Raw genomic sequence first — 18,411 nt, 5'->3', positions numbered from 1 at the left:
AATAATCAAATATGAACGGTTTTTTATTGGTTAAGAATTAATTAAGCATGTTGAACTATCGGCTACATTATTTGAGGAACTGTCTATGTTTGGCAATGGTCGTGTTCATGATATTTATACTTTACTACCAGTTTATAAAGGTAACCGACCCACAATAGGCTGATTATCTGTTGATTACACTGATTGTCCAGTCATATCGTGACAAAAAAATCAAAATTGTGCACTTTTGGTTTAAATGATGAAAGTTTGCATGATGACACAATTGCATGTAAATGTTAAAAAGCTCAATAGTCAATACTAACCTACATTTCGTCCAAGATGGCCAACAAAATCATAGATGGCCGTCATCATCCTTGTATAAAGTGGAATTGTCGTAAATAAATAAATTGTTATATTACCTCAGTAAAAACATTATTCCTGTTGATTCATGTACTTTTAAAAAAAAAATCTCACCAAGAAACAATATAAAATTCAAATATGTTTTTTTACAGAATGATCTTTTTTATGGCATTGCAGCCATCAATTTCAAACTTAAATGTTTGATAATGTAATGGACCCAAATCCTGTTTACTGCTTAAACTTCATTTATATTTTCTAGATCTGTTTTATAAACATGTATTACATATGCAGTCAATATTCTTTTGAGACACTATTTAGAAAAGAACAATGTAACGATTCCAATAGCAACAAAAAGCTTCTTTCAGCTTATGCTTATAATCATTATATGAAATGACCATACATAAGTCTGGAGTGACAATCAGGCCAATAGTGATTGATTTAAGTAGTTTGTTACAAGCAATGTTAAATTTCAACATGCTCGGCAAAGCATGTTGTATAGAAGTGATGGCATAAATTGCCAATGCGTGGTGTGGAACGATAAATCAAAGATGGCGTCAATAATGGCTGCCATGAAACTTCATTTCAGTGAAAATGTTATGATTAAATATGACAAATTACTTGACTTAGGTAAGGATGAATATTCACATGACTATGGTACTTTAAGTTTACATACAACACGTTATAAGGTCAAGTTTATGGTCATTTCATGGTCGGGGTATGAAAAATTCCCAAAGTTTTTCCCATATCATTATCTTCTTTTTTAGTTCATTTATTTTTTTTATTTTTGGTCAAAAAGTGTCGATTTGTAAAAAGTATTTTTCTTAAATTAAAATATCATTAAGGGTGAAGTTTTTATACCTAAAGTTATTTGCTTACAAAAGGGTCTGTAGAAACTGGCATTTTCTAATTTTTATGTATTCAGTTACTTTTAAATGAAATGTTTTTAAGATACCATGAAAACAACTTAGTGTTATTCAAATGAATGCTACCCAAGGGTATTACCAAATATGAGCAGTTTCCAAGATGAATATATTATATTGTTTGACTCTTTAAGTAAATTGTTACTTTTATATAACAATATTTACCCTCAGGAGCAAACTTACCCTCATGGGCAAATACACTCCAGGTGCAAATATGTGCACATGGACGTAAATGTACACACGGGGTAAATTTACCCATGATATTTCATGTCATAAAAGTAAAACAATTGTGGGGTATTTATTTTACTCTTGCAGGCTTAACAGTAAACAAGGAAATAAGGAAAATTGTTATTGATACACTTTTGTATTCTGCTTAACAAGCCCGAACAGTACTTGTGTGAGTGTCCTGTATTCCTTTCCATCCGGAAGAATCACTTCTGAAATTTATCCAGTGTTTTCTAACAATGTCTTCTTGTTCTAGTACCTAACAAATAAAACAAAACATCTTTCCCAGTGCCTCAAACCTCATCAGGGGGCAATTTCAAAGTGTCTGATGTAAACACAACATGTTCCAGCAGCCCTCTGTATCACTATTGTGATTGCAGTTAAGAAAAATTAATCGTTCATCCATATTTTTGCTACCATGCATCTACCCAAATCTGCCATACAGCCACCATAGACTAACTGTTCTCAAACCCATCGTGTGTCAAAAAAACACCTTGCCAGTCCATTTAGTGCCAAAATAACAATAAATGTGCTACATGTATAAAACTGTATCAAGTGCCAACCTAAACGCTTGTTCTGCTATATCTATTTACCTATATATATTAAATCATTAAGTGTAAAGAAATCCTTTATAGGTTCGCAAGTCAATTAAGTGTCCAGTCAATCCAAATTCTAGAAGTTTACTAAATTATGTTAGTGACTTCACAAAAAGTAGACTGATTTAAATAAAAAAAAATCAATTTACATTTAAGTCATCACAAAATGGATACACACAAATTGCATTTGTATCAAAAACAAGAAAATTAAATACAGAAACAATCAAATTTTGTTGCATTTTTGTTCCATCACCTTGAAATGGCCTTGACCTTTTCCATCAGGTAGTCAATACAGCACTTTAATTTAAGATATATTAGGAACAAGAGCAATACACATAGAACTAAACAGTATCTATTTAAATGTCTGCCATATTTAGAGATACTATTCAGATAGATATTCATGGCGGTCATCTTGAACGCCATCTTGTATTTATTTGTTCTCATCATACATAGGTAAAATGAAATTCAGTTAAAAATATCTGCAATACTGCAACACATTAAATGGATTATTTCGTCGGCATTAGCATAATCTTATGAAATTATATGGATCTTTGCTGTAATGACCGGTGTATCAATTGTTTTCCAGGATATTATGAGTGCCAAAATCTTGTTTCGAGGAGTACCTGCATCAATTTTTAAATAGTTCACTTTGAACATCTAAAATCATTAAATATCATTAAACAAGGAATTTATTCAGGTCACAAAAAAGCACCACAATTATATATTACCATAATTATGGTAATGGCGGCCATCTTGAAATTTTGAAGCCATTTTGGATGAATCCAGAGTGAGTTCTGAGCTTTCATTAAATCATTTTTTCTGCAAGTGTACAAAGTTTCAAAATTTTAACCCAATGTGCACATAAAATTATTTGCACAATATCAACCGACTATGACAGTAATGTTACGTGTTGATGCCTGGTGACCCCATTTAATTTTAGTATCGTTTGAGAGAATTACTTGCTGATTGAAAAGACCAAAAACATATTATAAAAAAAAGTTATTAGGGTTTGTGTATTTAATCTTAAAATACTTCAACTGATATCGGACGATCAAATACCTATGTTTTGCTTTCTTTCAAGACCAATATCAGTAAAGCTATATTTTTTGTAAACATAAATCTTTTCAAACGATACAAGAAGCATATGAGACCACCTGGCCTCCAAAGTTCACACATTTGAGTAGAATGTGCGTTTGTCTTTTTCTTGAAAAACGCAGGGTAGATAAACGTCAAGTTTGTTCTACGATTGTTTAATAGAGTTTTATTGTATTTTATTTAGGCCATTTTTTCACCTGTTAATTCGAATTAACGATATGTTTTTAATAAATGATTAGGTGAGCTCGGCTCTGCTGTCTTAAAACTTATCTCGGATTTTCATTTCAAGTTCTAAGGTAGTCCTAACGCAAACGGAAAACCTTCGACGAATGTGATCCTTACAGATGCAAATACTTACCAACTGGAAATATGGCCCAAAACCAATGTTCTCTACATGTTCGCCGCCATCTTCGAAATCAGCCACTTAAACCTCACTTAAACCTCCTTACACTCACTTTACGTCTACAAATACATAGTAAGAGCGCCATGTCATACGCGCCAGGCCTCAAATTCTCGAAACTACAGTCTGTAATATCAAGATTATACTAAGCTCACTATTTTTGTTTTTGTCAAATTTCATACGCAAATCCACAAATATAGTATTAGGGCGTACTTTCATACGCACCAGATCCACAAATATAGTATTAGGGCGCCATTTCATACGAGCCAGAACTACAAATACAGTATTAGGGCGCACTTTCATACCCACCAGATCCACAAATACAGTATATGGGTGCCATTTCATACGAGCCAGAACTACAAATACAGTATTAGGGGGCCATTTCATACGAGCCAGAACTACAAATACAGTATTAGGGCGCACTTTCATACGCGCCAGATCCATAAATACAGTATTAGGGCACCATTTCATACGAGCCAGAACTACAAATACAGTATTAGGGCGCATTTTCATACGCACCAGATCCACAAATACAGTATTAGGGCGCATTTTCATACCCACCAGATCCACAAATACAGTATATGGGCGCCATTTCATACGAGCCAGAACTACAAATACAGTATAAGGTCGCCATTTCGTACGAGCCAGAACTACAAATACAGTATAAGGTCACCATTTCGTACGAGCCAGAACTACAAATACAGTATAAGGTAGCCATTTCATACGCACCAGAAATACAAATACAGTATAAGGTCGGCATTTCATACGCGCTAGATCCACAAATACAGTATAAGGGCGCCATTTTATACACGCCAGAACTACATATACAGTATTAAGGCACAGTTTCATACGCGCCAGAACTACAAATACAGTATAAGGTCGCCATTTCATACGCGCCAAAACAACAAATACAGTATTAGGGCACCATTTCATACCAAACAAATCGACAAATACAGTATAAGGCCGCCATTTTATACGCGCCAATTACTAATACAGTGTAAGGGCACAATTTCAAACGCGTCAGAAGTACAAAATTAATACAGTACAAGGGCGCCATTTCATACACACCAGAACTACAAATACAGTATTAAAGCACAGTTTCATACGCGCCAGAACTACAAATACAGTATTAAGTCACAGTTTCATACGCGCCAGAACTACAAATACAGTATTAGGGCGCACTTTCATACGCGCCAGATCCACAAATACAGTATTAGGACGCCATTTCATACACGCCAGAACTACAAATACAGTATAAGGGCGCTATTTCATACGCTCGAGAACTACAAATACAGTATTAGGGCGCACTTTCATAAGCACCAGATGCACAAATACAGTATTAGGGTGCCATTTTATACGAGCCAGAACTACAAATACAGTATAAGGTCGCCATTTCATACGAGCCAGAACTACAAATACAGTATAAGATCGCCATTTCATACGCGCCAGATCCACAAATACAGTATTAGGGCGCACTTTTATACGCGCCAGATGCACAAATACAGTATTAGGGTGCCATTTTATACGAGCCAGAACTACAAATACAGTATAAGGTCGCCATTTCATACGAGTCAGAACTACAAATACAGTATAAGATCGCCATTTCATACGCGCCAGATCCACAAATACAGTATTAGGGCGCACTTTCATAAGCACCAGATGCACAAATACAGTATTAGGGTGCCATTTTATACGAGCCAGAACTACAAATACAGTATAAGGTCGCCATTTCGTACGACCCAGAACTATAAATGCAGTATAAGATCGCCATTTCATACGCGCCAGATCCACAAATACAGTATTAGGGCGCACTTTTATACCCGCCAGATCCACAAATACAGGATAAGGGTGCCATTTCATACAAGCCAGAACTACAAATACAGTATTAGGGCGCCATTTTATACGCTCAAGAACTACAAATACAGTATTAAGGCACGATCTCATACGCGCCAGAACCACAAATACAGTATTAGGGCGCACTTTCATACCCACCAGATCCACAAATACAGTATATGGGCGCCATTTCATACGAGCCAGAACTACAAATACAGTATTAGGGGGCCATTTCATACGAGCCAGAACTACAAATACAGTATTAGGGCGCACTTTCATACGCGCCAGATCCATAAATACAGTATTAGGGCACCATTTCATACGAGCCAGAACTACAAATACAGTATTAGGGCGCATTTTCATACGCACCAGATCCACAAATACAGTATTAGGGCGCATTTTCATACCCACCAGATCCACAAATACAGTATATGGGCGCCATTTCATACGAGCCAGAACTACAAATACAGTATAAGGTCGCCATTTCGTACGACCCAGAACTACAAAATACAGTGTAAGGTCACCATTTCGTACGAGCCAGAACTACAAATACAGTATAAGGTAGCCATTTCATACGCACCAGAAATACAAATACAGTATAAGGTCGGCATTTCATACGCGCTAGATCCACAAATACAGTATAAGGGCGCCATTTTATACACGCCAGAACTACATATACAGTATTAAGGCACAGTTTCATACGCGCCAGAACTACAAATACAGTATAAGGTCGCCATTTCATACGCGCCAAAACAACAAATACAATATTAGGGCACCATTTCATACCAAACAAATCGACAAATACAGTAAAAGGACGCCATTTTATACGCGCCAGAATTACTAATACAGTGTAAGGGCACAATTTCAAACGCGTCAGACGTACAAAATTAATACAGTACAAGGGCGCCATTTCATACACACCAGAACTACAAATACAGTATTAAAGCACAGTTTCATACGCGCCAGAACTACAAATACAGTATTAAGTCACAGTTTCATACGCGCCAGAACTACAAATACATTATTAGGGCGCACTTTCATACGCGCCAGATCCACAAATACAGTATTAGGACGCCATTTCATACACGCCAGAACTACAAATACAGTATAAGGGCGCCATTTCATACGCTCGAGAACTACAAATACAGTATTAGGGCGCACTTTCATAAGCACCAGATGCACAAATACAGTATTAGGGCGCCATTTTATACGAGCCAGAACTACAAATACAGTATAAGGTCGCCATTTCATACGAGCCAGAATTACAAATACAGTATAAGGTCGCCATTTCGTACGACCCAGAACTATAAATGCAGTATAAGATCGCCATTTCATACGCGCCAGATCCACAAATACAGTATTAGGGCGCACTTTTATACGCGCCAGATCCACAAATACAGGATAAGGGTGCCATTTCATACAAGCCAGAACTACAAATACAGTATTAGGGCGCCATTTTATACGCTCAAGAACTACAAATACAGTATTAAGGCACGGTCTCATACGCGCCAGAACTACAAATACAGTATTAAGGCGCACTTTCATACGCGCCAGATCCACAAATACAGTATTAGGGCGCCTTTTCATACAAGCCAAAACTACAAATACAGTATAAGGGTGCCATTTCATGCGTTCCAGAACTACAAATACAGTATTAGGGTGCACTTTCATACGCGCCAGAACTACAAATACAGTTTTAAGGCGCACTTTCATACGCGCCAGATACACAAATACAGTTTTAGGGCGCCATTTCATACAAGCCAGAACTACAAATACAGTATTAGGGCGCCATTTGGAACGTTCCAGAACTACAAATACAGTATTAGGGCGCACTTTCATCAGCACCAGATGCACAAATACAGTATTAGGGCGCCATTTCATACGCGCCAGAACTACAAATACAGTATTAAGGCGCACTTTCATACGCGCAAGATCCACTAATACAGTATTAGGGCACCATTTCATACAAACCAGAACTACAAATACAGTATTAGGGCGCCATTTCATACGTTCCAGAACTACAAATACAGTATTAGGGCGCACTTTCATACGCACCAGATGCACAAATACAGTATTAGGGCGCCATTTCATACGAGCCAGAACTACAAATACAGTATAAGGTCGCCATTTCATACGAGCCAGAACTACAAATACAGTATAACGTCGCCATTTCGTACGAGCCAGAACTACAAATACAGTATAAGGTCGCCATTTCATACGCGCCAGATCCACAAATACAGTATAAGGACGCCATTTCATACACGCCAGAACTACAAATACAGTATTAAGGCCCAGTTTTATACGCGCCAGAACTACAAATACAGGATAAGGTCGCCATTTTATACGCGCCAAAACAACAAATACAGAATAAGGTCACCATTTCATACGAACCATATCGCAAATACAGTATAAGGCCGCAATTTTATACGCGCCAGAATTACTAATACAGTATAAGGGCACAATTTTAAACGCGCCAGAACTACAAAATTAATACAGTACAAGGGCGCCATTTCATACACACCAGAACAACAAATATAGTATTAAAGCACAGTTTCATACGCGCCAGAACTACAAATACAGTATTAAGGCACAGTTTCATACGCGCCAGAACTACAAATACAGTATTAAGGCACATTTTCATACGCGCCAGAACTACAAATAAAGAATAAGTGCACAATTTCATCAGTGCCAAAACTACAAATACAGTATAGTGCGCCATTTCATACGCGCCAGAACAAAAAATGCAGTATAAGGTCGCCATTTCATACGCTCCAGAACTACAAATACAGTATTAGGGCGCACTTTCATACGTACCAGATGCACAAATATAGTATTAGGGCGCCATTTCATACGAACCAGAACTACAAATACAGTATAAGGTCGCCATTTCATACGAGCCAGAACTACAAATACAGTATAAGGTCGCCATTTCGTACGAACCAGAACTACAAATACAGTATAAAGTCGCCATTTCATACGCACCAGAAATACAAATACAGTGTAAGGTCCCCATTTCATACGCGCCAGATCCACAAATACAGTATAAGGGCGCCATTTCATACACGCCAGAACTACAAATACATTATTAAGTCCCAGGTTCATACGCGCCAGAACTATAAATACAGGATAAGGTCGTCATTTCATACGCGCCAAAACAACAAATACAGTATTAGGGCACCATTTCATACGAACCATATCGCTAATACAGTATAAGGCCGCAATTTTATACGCGCCAGAATTACTAATACAGTATAAGGGCACAATTTCAAACGCGCCAGAAATACAAAATTAATACAGTACAAAGGCGCCATTTCATACACACCAGAACTACAAATACAGTATTAAAGCACAATTTCATACGCGCCAGAACTACAAATACAGTATAATGGCACAGTTTCATACGCGCCAGAACTACAAATGCAGTATAAAGTCACAGTTTCATACGCGCCAGAACTACAAATTAAGTATTAAGGCACCGTTTCATACTCGCCAGAACTACAAATACAGTATTAGGGCACAATTTCATACGCGTCAGAACTACAAATTAAGTATTAAGGCACCGTTTCATACTCGCCAGAACTACAAATACAGCATTAGGGCGCAATTTCATACGCGTCAGAACTACAAATTAAGTATTAAGGCACCGTTTCATACTCGCCAGAACTACAAATACAGCATTAGGGCGCAATTTCATACGCGTCAGAACTACAAAAACAGTACAAGGGCGCCATTCCATACGCACCTGAACTACAAATTAAGTATTAAGGCACCGTTTCATACGCGCCAGAACTACAAATACAGTATAATGGCACAGTTTCATACGCGCGTGAACTACAAATGCAGTATAAAGTCACAGTTTCATACGCGCCAGAACTACAAATTAAGTATTAAGGCACCGTTTCATACGCGTCAGAACTACAAATACAGTATTAGGGCGCCATTCCATACGCACCTGAACTACAAATTAAGTATTAAGGCACCGTTTCATACGCGCCAGAACTACAAATACAGTATAAGGGCACAATTTTATACGCGCCAAATCTACAAAAACAGTATAAGGGCGCCATTTCATACGCGCCAGAACTACAATTACAGTACTAGGGCGCCATTTTATACGCGCCAGAATTACTAATACAGTATTAGGGCACAATTTCATACGCGCCAGAACTACAATTACAGTACTAGGGCGCCATTTTATACGCGCAGAATTACTAATACAGTATTAGGGCACAATTTCATACGCGTCAGAACTACAAAAACAGTACAAGGGCGCCATTCCATACGCACCTGAACTACAAATATAGCATTAGGGTTCTATTCGTAAATTGAAATTCTCTTATTAGGACAGTCTGATTATTTTGCGACATATTTTTTTGCGAAATGAACATTACAAGGCTATGGCAAAATATGCCACCATATCAGCCGTAAACTATTTTCTATAAATTTCCTTATACAGTGTATCGATTGTCATTTGTCGGATGCATAATGTCTGATATACAGATTTAGTGTATGCATATATTGCTCTTTCAAGCCTTAGACGATTTTTTTTGTTCAGTAATATGAAACAGATGCTTTGTTCGATGTTTATAATTTAAACACAACTGGCGTATCCGTCTCGAAGTGTATTAGCTCATACAAAGGAATAAATTTCAACTCGTCGCCATTTCATAACGGACTGTGGCAGTGCTGTGATACATTTCCAACTTTTGAAACGAAAAGAAAAGAAAACTATTTCTATAGTCTAGCCAAGTGAATGATGGTTGATTCAAGTTGGAAACGTTAATGTTCTTCAAGCAAATCGTGTTGAGAACGGTGATACATGATTATGAGACTGTGTTGTAAAGGCTGAACTTTGGTGACTATACTATATATAAGGTTTTGTGCATTAATTGCGAATACCGTGTTCAACGTCAATTGAGAATTTAAGTTCAAATTAGATATACATGTATATCAGCTGCTTGCACACATAATGGCGATCGCACGGAGAAGTTCGCTCCTCCAATGGTGTATCGTAGGGATTTTCGTGCCTATCTTATTTGTAACTTACAAGGTAATTGTGTATATTTCAACACATAGACAGTAGTGCTTTGACACGTCTTTCATCAATCAATTGAGTAAAAGGATGTTTTTGGCATTAAATGGAATGAAAGAACGTGGAAATACCCAAGACAACACCAAGCGATAAAGGGTGTATTCAAACATTATATCATATTTTATGAACGGAGTAATTGTCTGTTCTCTATAAAAGTAAGAACGCTATTCACAGTTTGCCTTATTTTAGTCTTAGATCTGAACTAAGAATGTACATGGTCTCAGTTCTGTAAAAGTGTTTTTGTTGAATTCAGATGACAATGATCCCGATGGTCGTTACTGAAGCTGAACCGGAAATACAGTGCCTTCCTGCGGACTTCCGGGACATGCAGTTCATTGTCGGTGTTCATCGGAACGCATCGGTTCTTTTTCCGGAGGATTTATTATTGAAAACCCTCAGTAGAGAAGACCTTTCAGCCCTTTACCACAGATAAGCCCGTTGAGACCAGTTGCCAAATCAACCAACCAAAATATCTCTAAAACTGGCCCTAGGAAAAGGATCAATAGTTACTGTTGTTTATCTTTTTAATGCTAGGTCATTGCACAGTTATAAAATACTCTCATCCTGTCCATGGGTCGGCCAACTGTAGTGAAGATTCTTGAGCGGGGGGCAATATGAAAATGTTGACCACAGCCTCAGATGAATTCAATATCGATGGGTTTTAATGGTACAGTTTAACTGCTTTAAAGTCTTTCAGAATAGTTTTGCATCCAGCCATCAACATGTGACATTGTGGATAATTTCCGTTTGAAGATATTTGGAGAACGTGCAGTACATGTGTCGCCGGAAGGTCCGCCTGGGTAACTATGAAGATGGAGGCTGGGACATCTGTGACGACGCACACTTCCGGCCACCTAAGCCCTGCATCATCTACTCGTTCGGGTACGGATTAATATTAAACTAATTTAAGGTATCTGTCGTACGAATGAGGTTATCATAACATATAAAAGCATTATAATAATATTGACCTTTAAAGTGATATCTAGATAGTACAGGGTCACATTGTAGATCGGAAGCCTGAATACCATTTGCGACAGGCACGAATTACTTATACCTAGTAATAGTGCTCAACACCATGCATCATGGTTCATACACATATAGATATTTCAATATTTCAGAATAAACAACGACTTCAGCTTTGACGATGCGGCAATAAAACACTTTGGCTGCAGTGTGTATTCATTCGACCCAAGGTAATCTTTCGATTTTATGCTTTGAGTTTCCAATAAATGCACCAGTCAATTGTAACTACGCCTCCCCCCCCCCAGGTCCGGGAGTATACTGGGGATGGCCGGGGAAATGGGCCGTATTTAAACTTTCAGGTGGCCCCGAAGTACCGGGTGAATGCGGTGGTTTTGTCTTCGCGCAAAATTTAGCGGGGAATGGGCTTTACCTAGGGTCCCTTTGGTGCGGGGGCATTTGGCGGGAATTTTACCATAAGTTCGTCCCTGCAGAGCGGGGATTTTACCCGGGGTTGGCTGAACCGAAAGTCAAAGTCCCCGCTATTCTCTGGACCGGGGGGGGGGGGGTAGGGTTACAATTGACTGGTGCATAATAAACACAATTCAGTACAAAAGAAGTACATGTGTCGATGAAATGAGGATTTTTATTAAAGCAATGCCTGTCATAATCACTAAAAAGATAAGTTAAATACGACAATTTTTATTTAAAGTCGGTTATGACAAACAAAAACAACACTTGCGGTTATTTTTTTTCCGACATAATAGATTATCCAATATAAACAGACAAACAAAAGACCTGAAGTGCATTCAAGATCATAATATCACATGTTATAATATAATACATAGATTTCAATAATGCACCAGTCAATTGTCAAGGTCCGGAAATAGCATAGATAGAAAGTGGGTATACAAACTGTTTACAAGGACAGCATACACCCTGGTATAATAAAGGCTCGTGAATGTTCATTTACGGTATAGACCTTTATTTCAGCATGCACATGGACGATCACCAGCGGTCGGACAAGATCTACTTCCACTCCATCGGCATCTCGGACAAGGACGAGGTGATCAAGGCCAACACAGACGAGTGGCAACTCTTTACATACAACACCATACGGCAAAAACTCCAACATGCCAATGTACGGACTTCACACATTTACTTGTGTTTTGGTTTCTGTAAAATATAGTTAATTTATTTAACGCTTTGACTCATTTACAGTTAAAATATCTGCAATATAAACAATATGATATATATTTGGCCATACTGTTATGAGATAACAAGATACGACGCGTAAGTCTTATTTTAGTTAGGTAAGCACTATTGTATTGTTGTAAGTATTCCTTAAGAATATTGCCGACTTCAAGTCTTGTTGCATGTGTTTACGACTGAAGTTAACAATTCCTATTAGTGCTTTCACATTCGTTTATAACTGAGAACAAAAAAATGATCCCCATACAATAATGGCCGGGGAAAAATAATCGATATAGAACAATACCCCGTTCAGCAGTAGTACTGAAATTACCAAATGTCTCGGTGCATGCGTGTGTAATTGCAATATAAAAATTATCCTGTTTATAGGTCCGTGATAATATTAAGTAAAGAACAGTTATTTTAAGGGGTGAACGTACACGACATCCAATCAATGCGACTATGTCTGTTAAAACAAAGTGAAAGTACAGTTTTCAAGAATTATTCCCTTTACCACGGTCAAAGATGCCTAAAGTTTAACAGAAATATTGCCATAAAAATAACATGATTTCACCTCTAACAATATGTAAACAATAAAAGAAACAAATGCTTTAAGTCATCAACATGATGTTAAAATGTGCACTCTGTACTCCTTCCAGCTGGATGGGACAGAAGTAGAATGGGAGCAGTACTACAGGGCCTTGACCGTCCTTAGAAACCTCTACCATCTAGGATACCGGATATTCTGGACCCATCAGAACCATTACTGTGCATTTGTGTCGGCATGTAAAATGGAACAGCGGTCAAACTGCCACGAGATCAGCTTTGTTAAAGTGACTAATCCATTTTGACCATCCCTGTGTACTGCAGATTGAAGAAGTTATTCATGGTATGATTTGTTAGGCATAATGTTATATATTTAGCTTGGAACCAAGACTATCAGTGCTCGTCTTGAAGAAAACATACACATAGGGGACATATTCTGACGTTGGTGCTGTTTCGATTCCGCTGTACTTTGAATGTTATAAATACGCTTTATATATTAATAAAAGTTTTGAGTTTTAATTTTTATTTTATAGACATGTTAGATATGTATTTATTTATGCGCTTATTTGTTTCGTTTTATAGTTGAATACACTTGAACATTTATCAATGTAATGTTTAGTGTTTACTCTTCCCGTTGTCCAAGCACAGGTTACGTATATATGACTGTTATGCAAAATTAACTGACAACTTTCAATATTTACATTGTTTACCAAGATCGTTTGGAATGTAATAAAATCACAAGTCCATTATCCCTTTGTCGTTGCTTTTGTTGACAATACTCGAATATGTTGATTAAATGAGCAATGGCAGCGATAGTTTAAACAATTGCTAGCCAAGATGGCGTTGGCGAAGAAAGAAAGGTCAACATTTTCTCATCTTCACTGCCCACCGCCCAGACGCGCATTCGGCACTTATGTACGTGTTACTCACCGGCTTCGGACAACTGAAAAATATATGCATTGGAAAATCATTATCTAGATGTAGTTGAATCTAAAATATATAAAAAGTAAGATCATTTAAATGCTCAATACCTCTTTTTATTTCTTGTAATCATATGCTTATTTATTTTTATATCTATTTCATATACATGGAGTAAAATAACAAAGGGACATAATTCTGGTAACATTTTGATCTGCACATGATGTGAGTTGTCTGTCTCCAAAGTGTGCACGCATAGTTCGTCACACAATGTTTTGGTACCTACGGGCACACGGACGCACGTGCATACGTACCTATAAGACCAACACTATATGCCTCCCGCATTGTGTTTGGACAAAAAAGTTTCGCTGTTGAGATATTCTTTCGTTTAGGCTCACACTAAGTTGAAAACATATAATACAACTATGATATGAATGAAACTTACAGCCATCTGAGGAGAACTATTTTATAAAAAAATGATATTATAATGAAGCAAAGGATCTATCAAAGAAAAATCAATTGGTGTGCATCAAATGCTCAAATTTTATGTTGAAGTGCGATTTCCCGAATTGATAGCTTTTTTTCTTCCTCACATTACTCAACTAATCGATGGCATGGTGGCTACTGAAATATCCAGCCAATTGCAGACAAAGTCGTGCGAAAATATCAAGCTTTTGTTGAGAAATGTGCAATAACTAAACAACATTTATCATACATTATTCCCAAATTCAAGCGGTATCCCTCTGAAGAATTGTATATCTTGGACACTGGACTGGGTAAACATCTACATTCGTATTCATTGTATGAACGTATGTATGTACAATACGAAATCGTAAACCACGAGCTAAGAAGATGAGTACGATATTGGAATAAATAATCAAAAGAAACAATGTTGTTTTTTGGCTTAGGTTTTAAGTAAACATGTTGAACCATCGGCAACATCGTTTAAGAACTGTCTATATGTGGCACTGATCGTGTTTATGATACTTATACTTTACTTCCAATAATCGACTCCAAAATAGGTTGAGTATATGTTGATTCCACTGACATTTATGTAACATTTTGATCATTGGTGACCCGATTCTATTTTAGTATCGTTTGAGAGAATTACTTGCTGATTGAAATAACCACAAGTATATTATAAATAAAGTTTTTAAAATATGTGGATTTCAAGTTCTAAGGTAGTACTAACACAAATGTTTTTTCAATGAAAACCTTTGCCTTTCAAACGCGCCAGGACTACAAATACAGCATTAGGGTGCCATTTCATACGCGCAATAACTACAAATACAGTATAAGGGAGCCATTTCATACACACCAGAACTACAAGTACAGAATAAGGGCGCCATTTCATACGCGCCAGAAATACAAATACAGAATAAGGGCGCCATTTCATACGCGCCAGAACTACAAATACAGTATAAGGGCGCCATTTCATACGCGCCATAACTACAAATACAGTATAAGGGCGCAATTTCATACGCGCCAAAAATACAAATACAGAATAAGGGCGCCATTTCATACGCGCCAGAACTACAAATACAGTATAAGGGCGCCATTTCATACGCGCCATAACTACAAATACAGTATAAGGGCGCCATTTCATACGCGCCAGAAATACAAATACAGAATAAGGACACCATTTCATACGCGCCATAACTACAAATACAGTATAAGGGCGCCATTTCATACGCGCCAGAAATACAAATACAGAATAAGGGCGCCATTTCATACGCGCCAGAACTACAAAAACAGAATTATAGCGCCTTTTCATACGCACCATAACTACAAGTACAGAATAAGGGCGCCATTTCATACGCGCCAGAAATACAAATACAGCATTAGGGTGCCATTTCATACGCGCCAGAACTACTAATACAGTAATATGGCGCCATTTCACAAGCGCCAGAAATACAAATACGGTATTATGGCACCATCTTATACGCGCCAGAAATACACATACAGTATTAGGGCACCATTTCATACGCGCCTAAACTACAAGTACAGTATAAGGGAACCATTTCATACGCGCCAAAACTACAAGTACAGTATAAGGGCGCTATTTCAAACGAACCAGAGGTACAAAATTAAATACAGTATTAGGGCGCCATTTCATACGCATCAGAAAAACAAATACAGCATTTATGGGCGCCATTTCATGCACACAAGTATTAGGGCGTTATTTCATATGCGCCAGAACAACAAAAATAGAATTAAAGACCCATTCTAATGCGCGAGAACTACAAAAAAATGGAATTATTGCGCCATTTCATACGAGCCAGAACCACAAATACAGCATAAGGGTGCCATTTCATACGTGCCAGAATCACAAATACAGTATAAGGGCGTCATTTCATACGCACGACAACGTAAAAACAGTATAGTGCGCCATTTAATACGCACCAGAACCACAAATACATTATTAGGGCACCATTTCATACGCACCAGAACCACAAATAGAGTTAAAGGGCACCTTTTCAAACGCACCGAAACCACAAAAACAGTATAAGGGCGCCATTTCCTCAACACCAGAACCACCAATAAAGCATTAGGGCGTCATTTCATACACACCAGAACCACAAATACAACATTAGGGTACCATTTCATACGCACCAGAAATACAAATACAGTATAAGGGCACCATTTCATACGCACCAGAACCACAAATACAGTATTAGGGCACCATTTCATGCGCACCAGAACCACAAATACAGTATTAGAGCACCATTTCATACGCACCAGAACCACAAATATAGTATAAGGGCACCATTTCATACTCAACAGAACCACCAATACAGCATTACGGCGCCATTTCATACGTGCCAGAACCACAAGTACAGTATAAGGGCGTCATTTCCTCAACACCAGAACCACCAATACAGCATTAGGGCGTCATTTCATACGTGCCAGAACCACAAGTACAGTATAAGGGCGCCATTTCCTCAACACCAGAACCACCAATACAGCATTAGGGCGTCATTTCATACGTGCCAGAACCACAAGTACAGTATAAGGGCGTCATTTTATACGCACGATAACATTTAAAACAGTATAGTGCGCCATTTCATACGGACCGGAACAAAAAAAGAGCATTAGGGCATCATTTCATACGCAACAGAACTACCAATAAAGCATTAGGGCGTCATTTCATACGCACCAGAAACACAAGTTCAATAGAAGGGCACCATTTCAAACGCACCAGAACCACAAATACAGTATAAGGGCAGCATTTCCTACGCACCGGATCCACCAATAAAGCATTAGTGCGTCATTTCATACGCACCAGAACCACAAATACATAATTAGAGCGCCATTTCATACGCACCAGAACCACAATTACAGCATTTGGTGCGCTTTTATTAAGCGTTAGAACCACAAATACAGCATTAGGGCGCCATTTCATACGCACCAGTATTACGGCGTCATTTCATACCCGCCAGAACCACAAAAATAGTATTAGAGCACCATTTCATAAGCGCAAGAACCACAAAACAGTATTAGAGCGCCATTACATTTGCGCCAAAAACACAAAAACCGTATTAGAGCGCCATTTCATACCTGCCAGAACCACAAATACACGGTAAAAGGGCGTCATTTCATACGCACCAGAACCACACATACAGCATAAGGACGCCATTTCATACGCGTCAGAACCACAAGTACACTATTAGGGCGCCTTTTCATACGCACCAGAACTACTAAAACAGCACAAGGTCTTTATTTCATACAAACCAAAACCTCAAATACAGTATTAGGGAGTCATTTCATAAGCACCAGGGTCCGATTTCTCGAAACTACTTTAGTCTGTTATAACACGGTTTAGCTTAGCTAACTATTTTTGTTCCTGTAAAATTTGTGAGATATTTACTTTTAAGAAGATTTTTTACTGCTTATCAAAGTTATATGTCTTGATTCAGCAATCCTAGCTGCAACCTTTCATTTTCTTATTTGTTTATGAAATTCAAGAAAGAATTATTTTACAAATGAATGAACGCGTTTTACAAGAGATCAAACTCAACCTTTGACTACATTTTCCAGTCATTGGTACTTTGACGAAAGACATAACAGAGTATTGTAGCTCCAATGATCGCACGATATACGTTATAACTACTAGGAGAATGAGTCGAGACCGTCCGCTTGATACGACCCTCTTGTCGTCTGTGTACAGTGGTGAGCGCACTCGCGCCGCACAGACAATAGCATCTCTTGAAGTTTGTTGTGGCTTTTCATCTATCTTTTTGTTCTTTCGACCAGACTGCCACTCATTTGAATGAGTACAATACGACTATACAACTA

General features: G+C 37.9%; 1 protein-coding gene across 1 annotated transcript; it reads left to right on the top strand.

Moving 5' to 3' along the window:
* Positions 1-9,831: 9,831 nt before the first annotated feature.
* LOC128203664 (uncharacterized) lies at positions 9,832-13,809 on the top strand. Its single transcript, XM_052905182.1, has 6 exons — positions 9,832-10,458; positions 10,754-10,932; positions 11,257-11,382; positions 11,619-11,693; positions 12,454-12,601; positions 13,311-13,809. The coding sequence occupies exons 1-6, from the start codon at positions 10,378-10,380 to the stop codon at positions 13,500-13,502; spliced, it is 801 nt and encodes a 266-aa protein (XP_052761142.1). The 5' UTR covers positions 9,832-10,377; the 3' UTR covers positions 13,503-13,809.
* The last annotated feature ends 4,602 nt before the right edge of the window (positions 13,810-18,411 follow it).

This window comes from Mya arenaria, chromosome 2 (assembly GCF_026914265.1).
Source record: "Mya arenaria isolate MELC-2E11 chromosome 2, ASM2691426v1".
Taxonomy (NCBI): Eukaryota; Metazoa; Mollusca; class Bivalvia; order Myida; family Myidae; genus Mya; species Mya arenaria.
This window is presented reverse-complemented; position numbering and strand designations above follow the sequence as displayed.